This window comes from Hyperoodon ampullatus (genome assembly GCF_949752795.1).
Source record: "Hyperoodon ampullatus genome assembly, chromosome: 8".
NCBI classification, from domain to species: Eukaryota; Metazoa; Chordata; class Mammalia; order Artiodactyla; family Ziphiidae; genus Hyperoodon; species Hyperoodon ampullatus.
Genome location: NC_136921.1, coordinates 20,187,937 through 20,203,655, shown reverse-complemented (window position 1 = coordinate 20,203,655; position 15,719 = coordinate 20,187,937). Strand labels below are relative to the sequence as shown.

The 15,719-nt window shown below is 46.0% G+C and overlaps 1 protein-coding gene across 2 annotated transcripts in view; it reads left to right on the top strand.

Annotated features, from left to right (window-relative positions):
* ARPC2 (actin related protein 2/3 complex subunit 2) overlaps positions 1-12,489 on the top strand; it is a 29,244-nt gene extending 16,755 nt beyond the window's left edge. For both annotated transcript variants that reach the window (XM_079709907.1, XM_079709908.1), the window contains 6 exons: positions 619-805; positions 1,452-1,545; positions 7,155-7,281; positions 8,806-8,906; positions 9,237-9,337; positions 12,029-12,489. In XM_079709907.1, coding sequence (XP_079566033.1) covers positions 619-805; positions 1,452-1,545; positions 7,155-7,281; positions 8,806-8,906; positions 9,237-9,337; positions 12,029-12,053 — 635 coding nt within the window. In that variant the 3' untranslated portion in view covers positions 12,054-12,489. The remainder of the gene's footprint in view (positions 1-618; positions 806-1,451; positions 1,546-7,154; positions 7,282-8,805; positions 8,907-9,236; positions 9,338-12,028) is intronic.
* The last annotated feature ends 3,230 nt before the right edge of the window (positions 12,490-15,719 follow it).

Below are 15,719 nucleotides of genomic sequence, written 5' to 3'. Positions count from 1 at the left end.
ACCAGGGAAGTCCCCAAAGAATTCTTATGGAGATCAAATGAAGTCAAATATTTTAAAACACCTTGAAAATTTTACAGGGTACACAAATCTCCTGGGGAGGTATATGTACCCTTTTTTTTTTTTCCTTTTTAGGTTTTTTTCCCTACCTCCATCCTCAGGGTTTGTGATGGCATGTAAGCGAGTATATTTTATTATCAAAAAGCAACCCAACTGCTGGCCGTGTTGTCACTTGGCACATTAAACCTCAGAGAAAAATATGTAACTCGTATTATAGCTTGATAGCATCTTCAGCCCCCTTCACAGCTGTGTCTGGAACATTAAATTTCTAATGAAATTTCCAGGATTATGACTTCCTCCCATTCCTTATTTGTAATCAGTCATCTTTGATATTGATTCAAATTTTTGCATAATATCTGTTAATTAGCTATATATATATTTCTAGTAATTCTGCAAGAATTAAGATTTTTTTATTTCATCTCATTTGCCCTTTGAAGTAGATGGGAATGGACAGCTTTCTACCTGGGTTAAAAGTATAGACATTGAGACAAAATAAAATGTCATTAGAACCTGTAAAGTTTTTTTAAATATAATTGTTGGGTGTTTTTTTTTCCCCTCCAGGATACAATGTCTCTTTGCTATATGACCTTGAAAATCTGCCTGCATCCAAGGATTCCATCGTGCATCAGGCTGGCATGTTGAAACGAAACTGTTTTGCCTCTGTCTTTGAGAAATATTTCCAATTCCAAGAAGAGGGCAAGGAAGGAGAGAACAGGGCAGTTATCCATTATAGGGATGATGAGACCATGTGAGTATAGAATTTGGTCCTGAAGCCTGGTGTGGCTGTCACGCATGCTTACTGAAAGTCATTCGGCTAAGTCAAACCTTAAACTCTATTGTGTGAATCCCCCGAGTGTCTTCCTCATAAAATTTTTTAACCCAGGATGTAAGTGTTGGGGGGGAAAGCCCACTTCTCCTTGTCTCCAGATACTGAAAGTTGGCAAAAGATGAAAAGAGAATCCAGTGCTTTCCTTGAAGGCACCATCATTTTGAGTCCCCTTCAGTAGTATAGCTGGGTAATCGGGAGGCAGAGGGTGACTGTAGGTTCTGTGTTGTTGCAACTCTTGGATCATCTACATGCTATGAGTCTCATAGTGTATAAAGAAATACATTCTTTAAAGTGGAATTCTGAGAATCACTAACTCTAGATGCCATGTCGTAGCATATAGGCAAGTTAATAACATCCACTTTGGGTGATTTTCATTTCTTGCCTCACATAGGGCATGCATTTATTATACTGACTTCATTGGCCATAAATACTTAGTCTCCCTGGCACACCTTGTTTTATGAATGAACAGGTTCGTGACTTTACCCTCCTACTTCACTTGTAGAGCAAGTTCTTGACAAAACCCTGTTCTGGTTCTGTACTCACTCATGGGTTTTGTTCCCCTCAGGTATGTTGAGTCTAAAAAGGACAGAGTCACAGTAGTCTTCAGCACAGTGTTTAAGGATGACGACGATGTGGTCATTGGAAAGGTGTTCATGCAGGTATGGAGCAGACATCTTGGGGGGAACCATGGCCTGGTGACTTACACCTTGTCATCAAAGCACACCATGAGCATAGAACTGGCAGCTCATTTGATGCTGGAACTTGTTGAAGATTTAATTAAACAGCCCCCATCAAACTCACTGAATTTTTTTTCTTAGTGGGTTTAGCCCTTTTGCAGGACTGGACTAGAGGGTGAATTGAGTATTAAACATACTAACAAAATGACTGAATATTAAGCATCCTTCCTGCCGTGGGGTCTTTAATTTAAAGCTTGGTCACATTTCCTGCCCTCTTAAGTTTCCTCAAGTTTCTAGCAAGGTCTACTGGCTTGGCTTAGTCCCAAATAAAGTCTTTTCAGAATGGAATCTAGAGAAAATAATAAGTAGTAGGTAATGCATTAATAGGTTAGAGTTGTCGAACTGACAGTGAAGAGAAGGGGCCTGAGTTTGACCGAGGTCCCCATGGAGGGAGTGCCTCCCTCAGAAGAAGCTCATCTACTAGAAGAGTAATGGGGTTTAACAGGACATTTTGTAATTGGATTTCTGGTGCGGTTGGACTCAGGTCTGACACAACACACCCGTTGTGGCTTTGTCATGCTGTCTGCTAACCAGTTGCTGGCTTTAGGATGTGAGAGCTCATTAGTGAAGTGGTATCCTGGCTGCTTTCTTCTGAGATGGCTCAGCATTCAAAATCTAGTACAGTGGTTAAATTTCAGAACACTTGTACGTTCATTCTGTTCCTTAGCAGAGTGAAGAGGTTTAAGAATTCTGGGACAGAATCTCTTTTGCCAGGTTGAGTTGAAAGTTGTGCTTAATATAGTGAGAATACTTTATGTGTAGCCGTTCGAAGTGGCTAGGGAAGTCTTCAAAAGGGGTATTCCCAGTTTGATCCATCTGTAGTGGCTTTTTGGGGTTTTTTGTTTTTATAAATTTATTTATTTTATTTATTTTTGGCTGTGTTGGGTCTTCGTTGCTGCACGCGGTCTTTCTCTAGTTGCGGCGAGCGGGGGCTACTCTTTGTTGCCGTGCACGGGCTTCTCATTGTGGTGGCTTCTCTTGTTGCAGAGCATGGGCTCAGGCGTGCGGGCTTCAGTAGTTGTGGCTCGCAGGCTCTGGAGCACAGGTTCAGTAGTTGTGGCACATGGGTTTAGTTGCTCTGAGGCATGTGGGATCTTCCCGGACCAGGGATTGAACCCACATCCCCTGCATTGGCAGGTGGATGGATTCTTAACCACTGTGCCACCAGGGAAGCCCATGTAGTGGCTTTCTGTGTTTAAGCTAATTAATCAGAAACTAATTTTGTAGTCCCTGTGCAGAAAAATTGGAATATTGACACAGCATTTGAGAGTACTCAAACTTACAAAAGTGTGTGTGTATGTACATAGATATATAGATATGTATATCTTGGGTCCTAAATGAAAGCCTCAGGCAGGCATTTCATGTGTTTCTATGCAGAATTGACAGGGGAATTAAATGCAGTAGCTCAGAAATGGGGCTAAATCCAGACTGACAAGCTAATTTTAAAAGCTATGAACTATATATTTAGATTTGGCTGTTTTTTTACCAGTCTTGTTCCATTTTATTCCAGACAACATCTTAACTTATTTTTATACTTTAAACAGATCTTATCTTGGAGAGTGTACTGGAGATTTGTTCCTTAGGAGAATTTTTTTTTTTTTTTTTTTTTTTTTTTTTTTTTTTTTGCGGTACGCGGGCCTCTCACTGTTGCGGCCTCTCCCGTTGCGGAGCACAGGCTCCGGACGCGCAGGCTCAGCGGCCATGGCTCACGGGCCCAGCCGCTCCGCGGCATGTGGGATCTTCCCAGACCGGAGCACGAACCCGTGTCCCCTGCATCGGCAGGCGGACTCTCAACCACTGCGCCACCAGGGAAGCCCCCCTTAGGAGAATTTTGTGTGTTCTTTTTTGCATGTGAACTTAAGCTCTCCCTCAAAGTACATGTGGTAGGGCACTTCTGAAAGGAAAAAGAAAGTCTGCATTTTTGCACTGACAGTTTCTCCAGTGAGTGATGGGCCTGGCACCATGTGAGAAGACAGTGCTCAGGAAGCCATCTGCCCTGCCTCCCTCTCCAAACTCAAAGGCTGGGGTAATTTATTTGAAATGACCGTAGAAACCGGGACTTACTTTGCTGGTTTTCCCCTCCAGAATAAATCATCTGATCGTTGTCCTAGGCCTAGTTGTTTTAAATTTCTAGGAGAAGGGACGACAGTGGATGCCCAGCACAGAGTGTTGTGACCTGGAGAGGCTGTTTGAAGTTCCTTGTGGTCACTAGTCTGCTTGCTGTGGGTCTTTGTTTTCTCATGCTGGCATGCACCTCCAGCCTGGTCAGAACACAATCCCTGCTTTTGTCATTTGGCAGGCAGACTTGGAGGGATGCTTATTGCTGCCATAAGGAAAAGAACAGGGAGTTTCCATTCCCCACTCATAAGGATGTCCTAGTGCTCAGCTTTGGGGCATTATCTTTGTAGGCATATGAGCTGAGCACCAGGGAGAATCTGGTAGATATCCTCATTTCAACGCTTATTACGTGAAAAGCAATAGAAACAGTAGTTACCCTTTTGGACATTGGAGTATGGTGAGCTAGGATTTTTTTATATTATTAGATCTTTAAGTTAGTTCAGTAAGTAAGAGAAGTTAAGTGGAAACCACTGGTTTCTCCATGTTCAGAGACAAGACAGAAGCAGTTTGCCTCTTAGGCAATTGTGAAGATGCCCCTTCTGAGGCCCCTTGCTACCTGTATACATGTGGGGTTATATCTATAGGCTATTTTCCTGAACTGGGAACACTGATTCAAAGTGAGTAATTTTGGAGGGTATTGCCAAACTCTTTCTCCATAGAAGTTGTGCCATTTTCCCTCCCACCACCAATGCATGAGAGTGTCCATTTCCCCAAAGTGTTGTTGAACTTTTGGATTTCTGCCAATCTGACAGGTTAAAAATGCTATCTACTTTTCTTATGAACAAGGTCAAAACATCTTTTTTTATGCTGAAGGCTATTTTTTTTTTTTTCCTGTGAGATGTCTCTTTATGTCCCCTACGCATTTTTCTGTTGGGTTATTGATCTTCTGAATTTCTTCATATACTAGGGAGATTAGCCCTTTCTCTGTGATAAGAATTGAAAATATTTTTTCCAGTTAGTCGTTAGACTTTGTGAGTTGTTTTTGTTGTTGTTTTGTTTTGCTTTTTCCCCATGCAGAACTTTATTTTCATGTAGTTAAATTGGTCAGCCTCTTATGGCTTCCAGATTTTGAGTCACAGTTAGAAACTCCTTCCCTACTGCAAGGTTATAAAGAAGTTTACCTGTATTATTTTCCTGGTGTTTTTATAGTTTCATATTTTACACATAAATCTTATTACCTGTGTGGAGTTTCTCTTGGTACATGATATGAAAGGTGGATACATCTTTTTTTCTAAGTGGCTACCCACTGGTCCCAGCAGCAATTATTTAAAAGCCTGTGTTTATACTACTGATTTTAAGATGCTGCCTTTATCATATACTAAATTTCTGTGTATATTTGGGTTTATTCTAAACTTCCTGTGGTCAGTTGTGCTTTGATGGAGGAAAGAAATAGTATTGTGATGTTCAAAAGACATCCCAGCTGGAGGGAGAAAAAAGAGGCAGTATTGCTGATACATATGTAACAAAGACAGTAAGGAAAAGAGAGCTGCTGGTTGGTGGGTTGATTGGCTTTTAAGTGTTATGTAAGAGAGAAAACCAAGGAGAAACATGAGTTTGCCTAAAGGATAGCCCCAAGTCAGAAGTATATTGTTAACCAAGTCTGAAATGTTTGAAATGTATCACTTTCCATATACAGAACTGTTGAAATGCTGCCAAGTCACCACAGGCTTACAAATACTCCAGCTGGTTGTGAATGCCACATGTACCAGTGAACTGGAGCCTTCAGGAAGCTTACTAAACACAAGAAAATAGTGGCGGGCAGTTATTATCTGTTCTGTTTTCTCCCCCGAGGCTAAAGAGGAAAACTGATAAAAGTTAGAGAACCTTCCAACCCAGTTGCAGAATGAAAGGTATTTTCTAGAGAAGGGCGATCTCAGAAGCTTTGCTTTAAGAATTTCCATCTTGAATGATCTTGGATCCTTCCCTCCCTCTCCAAGTATTATTCCTTTGGGGAACAAAATTCACAGGGGAGCTAATCTAACCCAGTGATGTTAATTTATTTCCCGCCAACCTTCAGAAGCCACACAGTGAGCTCAGGAGGCAGGGTGGTGAAACAGGCGAGATCCCAGACTGGGCATTAGACCTCCTTAGGTGTTATCCTTCCTCATTTACTGAAGGCTTGCTGTTGAGACAGGGATGCCTTGTATCACTTGTCTATTTACACAGGAATGTATGGATTGGGAAAGCTTGAGATGTGGAGATTAGGACATGGAAGGAATGGCCTGGTTTTTACTTCCTTAGGCATTTTTCTGTAGTTTGGTGAGGGTGGATACATTTTGTCAAGGGTGAGCTCTTACGCAGTGTGGTGGTGATTTCATCCACGGCCATTCTAGAGGGAGAATCAAAAGTTGGACTTCCAGTTCTCATGTCACACAGTCTCCTTTTCTCAGTGAACACTAAGACAGCTCAGCTTCTTTAACATTGTTGTCTTCTCCCAAGAAGGGCTTAAATTTGGTCTAAAGTTCTCACTGATGAATTCTAAACAGTAACAGGGTCTAAGTTACCTCAGTGAAACAAGACTTGTGCAAAGGCTCAGAGCCCAGAGAAAGCATAGTATTCATGAAACTGGAAGAAGTGGAGGTGGGGTGAGAGGAGGGATGTGTGCAAAGGTTAAATGAGTTAAGACTTCAACTCGAAGTCTTTTTTTTTTTTTTTGGCTGCGTGGGGACTACTCTTCGTTGCGGTACGCAGGCTTCTCGTTGTGGTGGGTTCTCTTGTTACGGAACACGGGCTCTAGGCACCAGGCTTCAGTAGTTGCAGCACTCGGGCTCAGTAGTTGCGTCACACGGGCCCTAGAGCACAGAGGCTTCAGTAGTTGCGGCTCACAGGCTTAATTGCTCCGCGGGCTTAGTTGCTCCGCAGCATGTGGGATCTTCCTGGATCAGGGATTGAACCCATGTCCCCTGCATTGGCAGGCGGATTCTCAACCACTGCACCACCAGGGAAGTCCCCAACTTGAGGTATTAATCAAGCTAAAGCTTGGGTTCCATTCACCCAGAAATTTTTTAAATTTCCTGGAAAATGTAACCTCTTTTCACGTTAAATCAAAAGAGACTAATAAGCAGTAGTCATTATCCTGAATGTAATCTGGTTCTCCCAGTGCTTTGCAATTTGTTGTCTGTTTAGTCTCATAAGTAATTTTATCATCTATGTTCTTCCAAAACAAGAGAAAGGCAAAAGGATTAACAGTGCTTTTCCACACTCATTGACGATCAGACTTGTTAAGTACTTTGTGATCTCTCCTCTGAATAGCAGCCAGCACTTGTAATATTTCACATTAGGTGTAGTTTATTTTTAGCCTCTGCTGGTCAGAGGGCTCAGAGGTCACACCCATAGGGCACACCCTGGAGCGTAAGTTGCTGTTCATCTCACACCAGATTCTCTTCTGGTTGCTTTTTGCTTCATCCTGGCAGGAGTTCAAAGAAGGACGCAGAGCCAGCCACACAGCCCCACAGGTCCTCTTTAGCCACAGGGAACCTCCTCTGGAGCTGAAAGACACCGATGCCGCCGTGGGCGACAACATCGGCTACATTACCTTCGGTGAGCGGGGCGGGTTGCTGCGTTTGCCTGCCGTGATGGGTTCATACTGCAGTTGAAGTGGCTAAGGGGACTGGGGGCGACAGCAGGCATATCGCTCGTTCCTGTTGCCGCTGCCATGGCTGTAGGAGGCCTGCCACGGGACGCGAGTACAGGTCGAGTGCTATTTTTATACAGTAATCATTTTCCTTTTTTCCGTTTTTCCTAAATCCTGAGGAAAAAAGTGTAGCCTGTGATATCAAGTGTGAGAAGTTAGGGCCATATAAGCATTGCTAAGCAGCTGGGTGGGAATACTGTGTCCTTTGGCGTTTCTTGGTTTTTTGCTTATTAGACCAGAGCTCCAGCCATGATTCACTTACTCCACTTTCCCCCTGAAAAAATTCACGTGCTCCCCTCTTACAGTTGCTTCAGCCTAGTGAGCTGGCTCATCATTATTCACCCACTGCCCCAGATGCCACTAAAATGTCCCCCTTTCTGGAGTTTTCTTTAATTCACCTCAGTGCTGGAGGTGCACCAGTTTATCGACGATGAGCGAGTTGATTTACCAGGTTTCATTAAATCTAAGATACATTGTTTTTTCATGTTAGTCTCTGAGTTTGGCACACAGCTCACAATTCGCAGCCTGCCACAGTTTAATTTGGCAGCATCTCTCTTTATGGTAACTAAACTGATGGTAAACTTGCAGTCACTAGCATCTCAGGACCTCTGCAATGTAGTTATGTCCTGGCCTGGTGCTCTTTTCTCTCAGGGCAAGCTGACACAGGGGTCCCACCCTTTCTTATGAGGCATTCCTTTTCATTTCAACAAATCTTTATACTTGAGGATTTTGCTTATGGTGAGACCACTGAGTAGAGTGGGTGCAGAAGATAGAGAGGGCTCCAGGGAGCCAGAAGGAGAGGTGTGCGGGTCGACCCAGGCGCAGGGCTGAGTGACTGCACAGGCCTTCAGGGGGTTGGCGGCAGGGGGGCTTTTCTCAGCCCCAGCCAAAGCAGCTTCTCCTGCCCATCCTCATCAAGAGCACTCAGATCCTTCTCCCTTCCTGTTTGGTTTTCACCACAGACTACATGACCCTCTGTGGATCTAGTTTCTCTGAAGACTTACTCTGCTTCGGCACCAAGGACCTAGGACGGGCAGGCTTTGTTCTCTAATCCTGATTGCTCCACAGTCCACCCAGGTAGCCAATAGTGTCATCCTCCAGAGAGACTGCTGAGCTGCAGAGGCAGGAGCTCATAGGTGTGTGGCAGATGGAGTAGATTTCACAGTGCACAGCCAGAGAAACCAGGCCCTGGAATGAATGCCAGGGCCAAACCCTTTCCCTGAGGAGCTCTGGTTTTCGACCATGATCGCCTCCATTTGCACTCACTGGCAGGAAACCCTGACAAAGCCCAGGCCTAATGAAATGAGTGGACGGTCCTTAAGGAGGGAGAGATGGAGCTGACTGTAGGCTGCTGGTCTTCCCGCCCTTTGGCATTGGTGTTACTAGACCCTGACGCCTTGCCTATCCCCCTCCCCCCCACTGCCGCCCAGTGCTGTTCCCTCGCCACACCAACGCCAGTGCTCGAGACAACACGATCAACCTGATCCACACGTTCCGGGACTACCTGCACTACCACATCAAGTGCTCAAAGGTGAGTGAGAGCAGCTGCAGCGCCTCGGTGTCCTGTGCTCTGGGTCATTCTCACCACCAGAGCTGATGCCATAGAAAGTCGTCTCTGTAGTCCAGGCTCTTGCTATGACCTCTTGTAGGTGGTTCTAGAGGCTTCAAGAAATCATGGCCTTTCTCCATCTCTCACTCACCCCTCCCCATAGCAGAGAGGTGAATATATGCTTCCTTGCGTGGCCCTGTGTCAACCCTAGGGTGGATGTGCCCAGACCTTCCTGATAATTTCTGCTAATTAGAGCAAAGCTGTCTTTCTAGAAGATGACTCTGCTTCAGTACCCATTGTGTTTGCCTCCAGGCCTATATTCACACACGTATGCGGGCAAAAACATCTGACTTCCTCAAGGTGCTGAATCGTGCGCGCCCAGATGCTGAGAAGAAAGAAATGAAAACAATCACGTGAGTCGCACCGTCCTGCAGAAGGACCACCTTCCTCTCCTAAGCTCACCAAGAAGGAGGTAGTGGTGTCGGTGGCCCAGGTGTCTGGGCAGTAGCTGCATGTGAGGCAGGCAGGGTTGGGCCTGTAGCTGCCCAGCAGACTAAAGATGGGACACACAGGTTTTCGCTTCTCGGTGGGTTTCCTTGTTTCTACATCTTTATAAGCGAGGAGAGTGGCAGCTAGGATAAAATACAGAGGGGGACCTTTTTACTGACATCAGCTGTGTTCTCTTTGGGCCTGAGTTGAGGGGCCAGTCTTGTCCTTTTCAGGTCTTCTTGGAGAAATGAAGTAATTTGCTTAAGGACATTGAGTTGAGTAAATAGGCCTGGAACCACCCCTAAGTGTTCTTTTTCCTGGTCCACTTGGCGGCAGGAATTTTGCATGGAGAGGAAGTTACCTTTATCAGGGATGGAGATGATGAGAGCGCTAAATGGTGTGAGGCTCTGCATGCAGGAGGCCAGCATGGTCTGAGGCCTGGGGATTTGGGTCTGTGCCAGGTGCCAGATCTTGGGTCCCCCTCTGGTGAAGTTTAAGCAGTCCTGTTCTCCAGATAGGGTAATAAGTGCTGATCTGCTGTCTTTTGTGCCCACTGAATTAAAAATCTTGAGGTGAACTAAGCCTACCCACAACCCTCACAGCCAGTGCATTTGCCAACACCCCGTAATCTTGGGGGTAACCTTCGTAGGTATGGTGTGCCTAGGGCTTCAGACTCCTTCCCCTGGCCTCTTCTATCAAGCTAGTTTCTGCTGCCATTCAACAGGATGAGAGAGGTGTCTGACTCTTGGTTGCCTGAGCAGAGGGTTTTTAATCTCAGACATTTATACAGAACAAGTTAAGTCACCCCTGCCTTCTTTAGGCTTTAGAGGCTGCCTGTCTCTTCGTTAGGAAATTGGTACCAAAGGCCTTTCTCTATAATAGCTCCGCCCACTGCCCAGAGCCGGCGGAGTGTTCAGTCCACAGCTCAATCCTCTGCTTGGAGAGAGGTGTCCACGTGCCGTGGCAGTATCATTCCTTCTACTGTGGCATAGCCACAGATGCCAGCTTCGTGGCATACCCTAAAATAGGCAGAACTCACAAGGTGGGGAGGCAGCAGGGTGTGTGCCCTGGGGGACGCACGCTCCCGCTGCCCCGCAGAACCTTGCCTCCGTCCTGGAGTTTACAGGTCCCCCTTTCCCTGCTTGCTTCTCTCACCCACACCACTTTGGTGACCTTGAGCGTGAGGCAGCCAATTTTGTGCCACTTTCAAGGCCCAGTGAAGAGACAGGCAGTTCAGTAGAGGCCAGGAGGTGAGCCAGCAGAAGGCAACCTGACCTGGCCAGCCTGTCGCCCACCGAACAGGAAGGCTGGGCATCATGAGCTGCTCATGTCACCGTCAGCCCTGTAACTGCCTTGTCCATTGAGGAGAAGGGCCCACCAGGCGGCCACCACCCAGTGGCTCCCTGCAGGGCTTCTCCCCTGCCCTGTTAACACAGCCAGCAGGTGGTCTTGGGGGGTCATTGCAAAGCGAGTGCAATGGACAGAGGGCAGGGACAATTCCCTGTCCTGATGGGGGACTGGGAAAAGATGAATCCTTGAAATGAGCAAATTGTCCATAAACCTCCTTCCTGGAACTTACGAGGAGCAGCTTTGCCTTCTTCTGTCCTGTGATGTCTTTGGCAGAGGTGGGCCCCAGAAAGGAGAAGGGTGAGGTAAACAACTGCATCCACCCTGAAAACCAGATCATGTTTCGGGCAAGGGTGGGCAGGAGAAGCCAGGACCCCCGCCCTGCTGTGTGAGGTTTCAGAACACAGAGCAGCATGAAGGCGCGTGGCAGGTCTGCTATGATCAGAAGCCAACCATCAGCACCCCACAGAGCTCTGCCTGAATTGAATATACGTGAGCTTTTTATTGGGGAATGGATAACAAAATATTTTAGTTTCATTTTGGGTTGGATGAGACGTTCAGGGCAGAAAAGTTTTAGCCCCTGTATTTTTGCCTCAGTTTCCCATAGTTCTCAGCTCTAGCTTCCAGGATGCTTTACCAGATGCGCACCCCCTATCTTTGGGAACCAGCCTGTTCCCAAAGTTGGCTATTCTGGGGGAAAAACTGGGTGGAACAGGACGCCCCAGCTCAGAAACCTTAAGTCTGGCAAGTGTTCTGTGGCTGAGTGTAGTCACCACATGACAGCACGAAGCGCCTTTAACCTTGGAAGTTTGGAGGGTTGCTTCTTTGAACGTCCTGCCTCCATGGTGAAAGATTTAAGGAACTGCTGTCTGCTAGCCTGAAAAGGTATAAACTGTGTAGGAGGACCCTAAATTCTTTACTCGGAAGAGGATTGAGCCCAGTCTGAAATGCAAATAGGTCTAGGCCATCCAGAAATTGTGGGCAGGTGATTCTCCTGTCTAACTTGGTACATTTACTGCCCTCGTGGGCTTATTAGCACAGGTATTACGTGGTACCCCGAAGTATTCAATAGGGAGGAAGAGCTGATGAGACATTTCTATGAAAGCTGGACCTTAGCCCGTGCCTGGAATTCCTACATACCTCTGCCTGAGGAGCCTTACCACCTCGTGTTTGCTGTCTCTTCCGGGACCCCATTCCTAGCCCAGAGCATGGGGTGGACGGAAAGGTGAACAGAAACCAGCCTTCACACTTACTCTCTGCTTTTGAAGGGGGAAGACGTTTTCATCCCGCTAACTCTTGGGAACAGGAAGAGGAAGCGGCTGGCAGCTGAAGGCTGGAACACTTGCTACTGGATAATCGTAGCTTTTAATGTTGCACCTCTTCAGGTTCTTAAGGGATTCTCCGTTTTGGTTCCATTTTGTACACGTTTGGAAAATAATCTGCAAAAATGAGCTGTGCTTGCAAGGACTTCATGGTTCCCAAGAATTAAAAAAAAAGGAAAAAAAAGAATTCCACTTGATCAACTTAATTCCTTTTCTTTATCTTCCCTCCCTCCCTCCCCTTCCCCTCCCCCTCTTTTCCAAGCTGTTTTGCTTTGCAGTATGTTACTGGTAATGAGTTGCAGGATAATGCAATCTTAACTTGTTTTCTCCTAAGTATTTGAGTTCAGAACTCCTGTATCTAAAGAAACACGGTTGGGGTCATTAATAAAGAAAATCTTTCTATCTTACATGAGAATTCACTGGGTTTCTGGACTGTGAGTCCAAACAAGAGAGGAGGAGGGATGAAGGGTGCACCAGTACTGCCCTTGAACCTGCAAACCTGCACTGGAAAAGCTTAGGTTCCGGAGGCCCACCACCCCCCCACCCAGCCTCCCTGTAGAGGAGAGAATGGCTCACTGGTAAGCTCTTAGTTGGCATTTCTGAGTAAACTTAAACATGCTAACTGTAAAGCTTGGTTCCTAAGTCTGTCCGGCTGTGGCCAAGAAGCTCGCAGGACAGTGACAGGCACTTTATAATGTGTTTTCTGGTAAGTCTTTTATCTTGAATAATGTATTAACGTTTCCCCAAATGTGTTTCATGGTGTGTGTGGTTCTGCAGGTCATTGTGGGTCTAATGCAAACAACTGGGCACAGTTTCTTTCTCACACAAGAGCCCAATAGCCTGGCACTCCACAAAACTCACTGTGGGAGATGCTTACCTAATAAACAGGACAGAGCCTAGCAAGGTATCCTGCTGTCCCCACTGATCCCTAAAATACAATTGGTTCAGAAAGTTTGTTTGGTAAAGAAAAGCACTTTCAGGGCACCTGAAATGGTCTAAGGGTGACCCTAATGGTTTCTACCTTCTTGCTTCCCCTTTTAATTTGTCTCCATCAAGTTCAGTGTGTTTCAAACTGGTTTGAGACTGTTAATGAATTGTGAAATGTCCTGACATTTTTATTTCCTAAACTATTGTGAGATAATTGTACATTCACTGCAGTTGTAAGAAATAGTACAGAAATTCTGTAGTACAATATCACAGCCAGGAAGTTAACATTGACACAATCCCAGCCTTGCTCAGATTTCACCAGTTTTGCATACACTCATTTGTGTGTGTGTGTGTGTGTTGTGTCTTCCGTGCGTTTTTTTTCACGTGTGACTTCAACGTTTTTTAAAAATAGAATAGTATATATATACTAATCAGAATGCATCACTCCTATTAAGGGTAAGTACTGATTTAGTTATAGACATGTTGACTAGATTGTAAAAATGTCTTTTTACTGTGGGTCATGATCAAATTTAAAAGCAACAGGTCATTTAGTCATCCTGGCTTCGTTTTACTCAGGATCAGTTACGTTCCCATCCCCTCAACAAATACGTGCCCCGGAGAGTGCTGTCCCCTTGGTGGGGCTGACCATGACTTTGAGTGGAGAGAGTTTACTGCATCGAGTCTTCCCAGTGTTTTCCTGGGATGTGGCGCCTCATCACCTACTTCTGGTGGATGGAAAACTGGGCTAAATTAGATCTGTTGAGAGACAGTGACATCGATGTGTTCTGTACCCCAGGAGCTATTGAAGGGCTTTGCAAGGGTAATTTTGGCCAGAAGTTGTTTTTGCCCTCCTGCTGACTTTAGAACATAACTCCTTAGTAAGTTGGAACTCACTGTATTTTGCCAATAATGGGGATCAGATTTCTGAAAAGTGCTATAAATGGCAAAACCAGAGTTGCTTAGAAAATATGGAGTTAGGAGAAAAAGAGGCATTAAATATTTTTTAATAAACCCTAAGGAATTGTCTTAATTCCAAGACTTTGTCAGCATAAAAACCCATGCTGGGGCTTCCCTGGTGGCGCAGTGGTTGAGAGTCCATCTGCCGATGCCGGGGACATGTGTTCGTGCCCTGGTCCGGGAAGATCCCACATGCCGCAGAGCGGCTGGGCCCATGAGCCATGGCCACTGAGCCTGCGCATCCGGAGCCTGTGCTCTGCAAGGGGAGAGGCCACAACAGTGAGAGGCCCACGTACCACACACACACACAAAAAAAAAACATGCTGGTGAAAACCCCTCTCCAGACATGCTCCTTTGTCTTCATCTGTTTCCAGAGCACACTTAACTCTTTCTCAAGGACCCTCCATCCCCTTTGTGGACAAACGCACACTGTAACTTCAGCCAAAGCCCATAGAATTGTAGGAGGATGGAGGTCTCAAGCTGAGGGTCAGCATGCTGAGAGGATGTGGGTGACGAAAAACGGGATCTAGTCTCAATTGCTGCTAATTTGCTGCCTTACCTTAAAGGTCCATACCTGGGAGGTATAGATGAGCTGGGATATAAGCTGGAGAGGTGGAAACAGTGTTTAAGACCTGGGTTTGAATCAATGTTCCACCGCTTACTAGCTATGTGACTGGGTAAATTTTTTAATCTGAGCCCTGATGGCCTCATCTTTGGACATGACACCACCTATTGCACAGGGCTCTTAAAAGGAATAGAGAACAGATAAGTGCCTATCACGTTGTAGGCATTTATAATGCCTATAATTATCATTGATAACACCGTCTAATAAATCTTAGTTACATTCTTGTACTCTTAAAGAGGATCGGAGTGGCAGGACTGCTGAGAAGCCAAGTCCAGCATAAACCAAGGTCACTCTGCCTTGGGGTTTTTCAGGTCCTCACCAAAAACGGTGATATTTTTCACTGTTTGGTGGCCCTCAGACTGCAGCGTGGGGTGAGAAGGGTGTTGGTGGGAATCTCCAAGTCTGGATAAAGTGAGACCTGGGCAAGCTAAGAACCAGGAGCTTGATGGAAAAGCAAATGAGACTGTAACAGGAAGTGGAGGTGTGGAACCAGAGGCCATGAAGTTGAAGCCAGGAAGAGGAAGTAATGCCAGCTGCTGCGTCAGCCCTTCTACCCAGAGCTGATACTTGACAGTTACCATTTCAGTTCCCTTCAGTCTCATTCGAAGTAGGCCTGATGGACCCTTGTCCCAGCAGCTACAGAGACCTAAGACCAAAGCCTGGGTCGGCTCTGGGGGCTATTTTGAGTTCAAGCAATGCTGCCCCCTTCTGGGGATTGCTAAAAGCACTGCAGTTCGTGTGACCGAGGGAGACTTGAAGAATCTGTCGTTTAGCCCTGACAGGAAGGACCCAGAGTTTCCTCTGCCCTTATAGCTGACTTTAAAGTCTTCCTGAAGCCAGGATCCTGGCCAGACTTGGTCACTCATCTGCTGGAGCCTATGGGGAGCCACCCAGTGCCAGACACCCAGGGTCGACAGACAAATTTCCAGGAGAATGGGGTGCATGAAGGAGACCCAGGTGGATCTCCTGCCACAGTCCAGATTGGGCACCATGATACAGGCTCTACCTGAGAGGTGAACGGGGACTGAGGTGTGGAACTCTAGGGCCCACAGATCCACTAGATGGAGCATCTGAAAACTGCCTGCACCAGAGCCCTCCTGTGGGCAAAGGAGAGAAGGCTGGGGATAA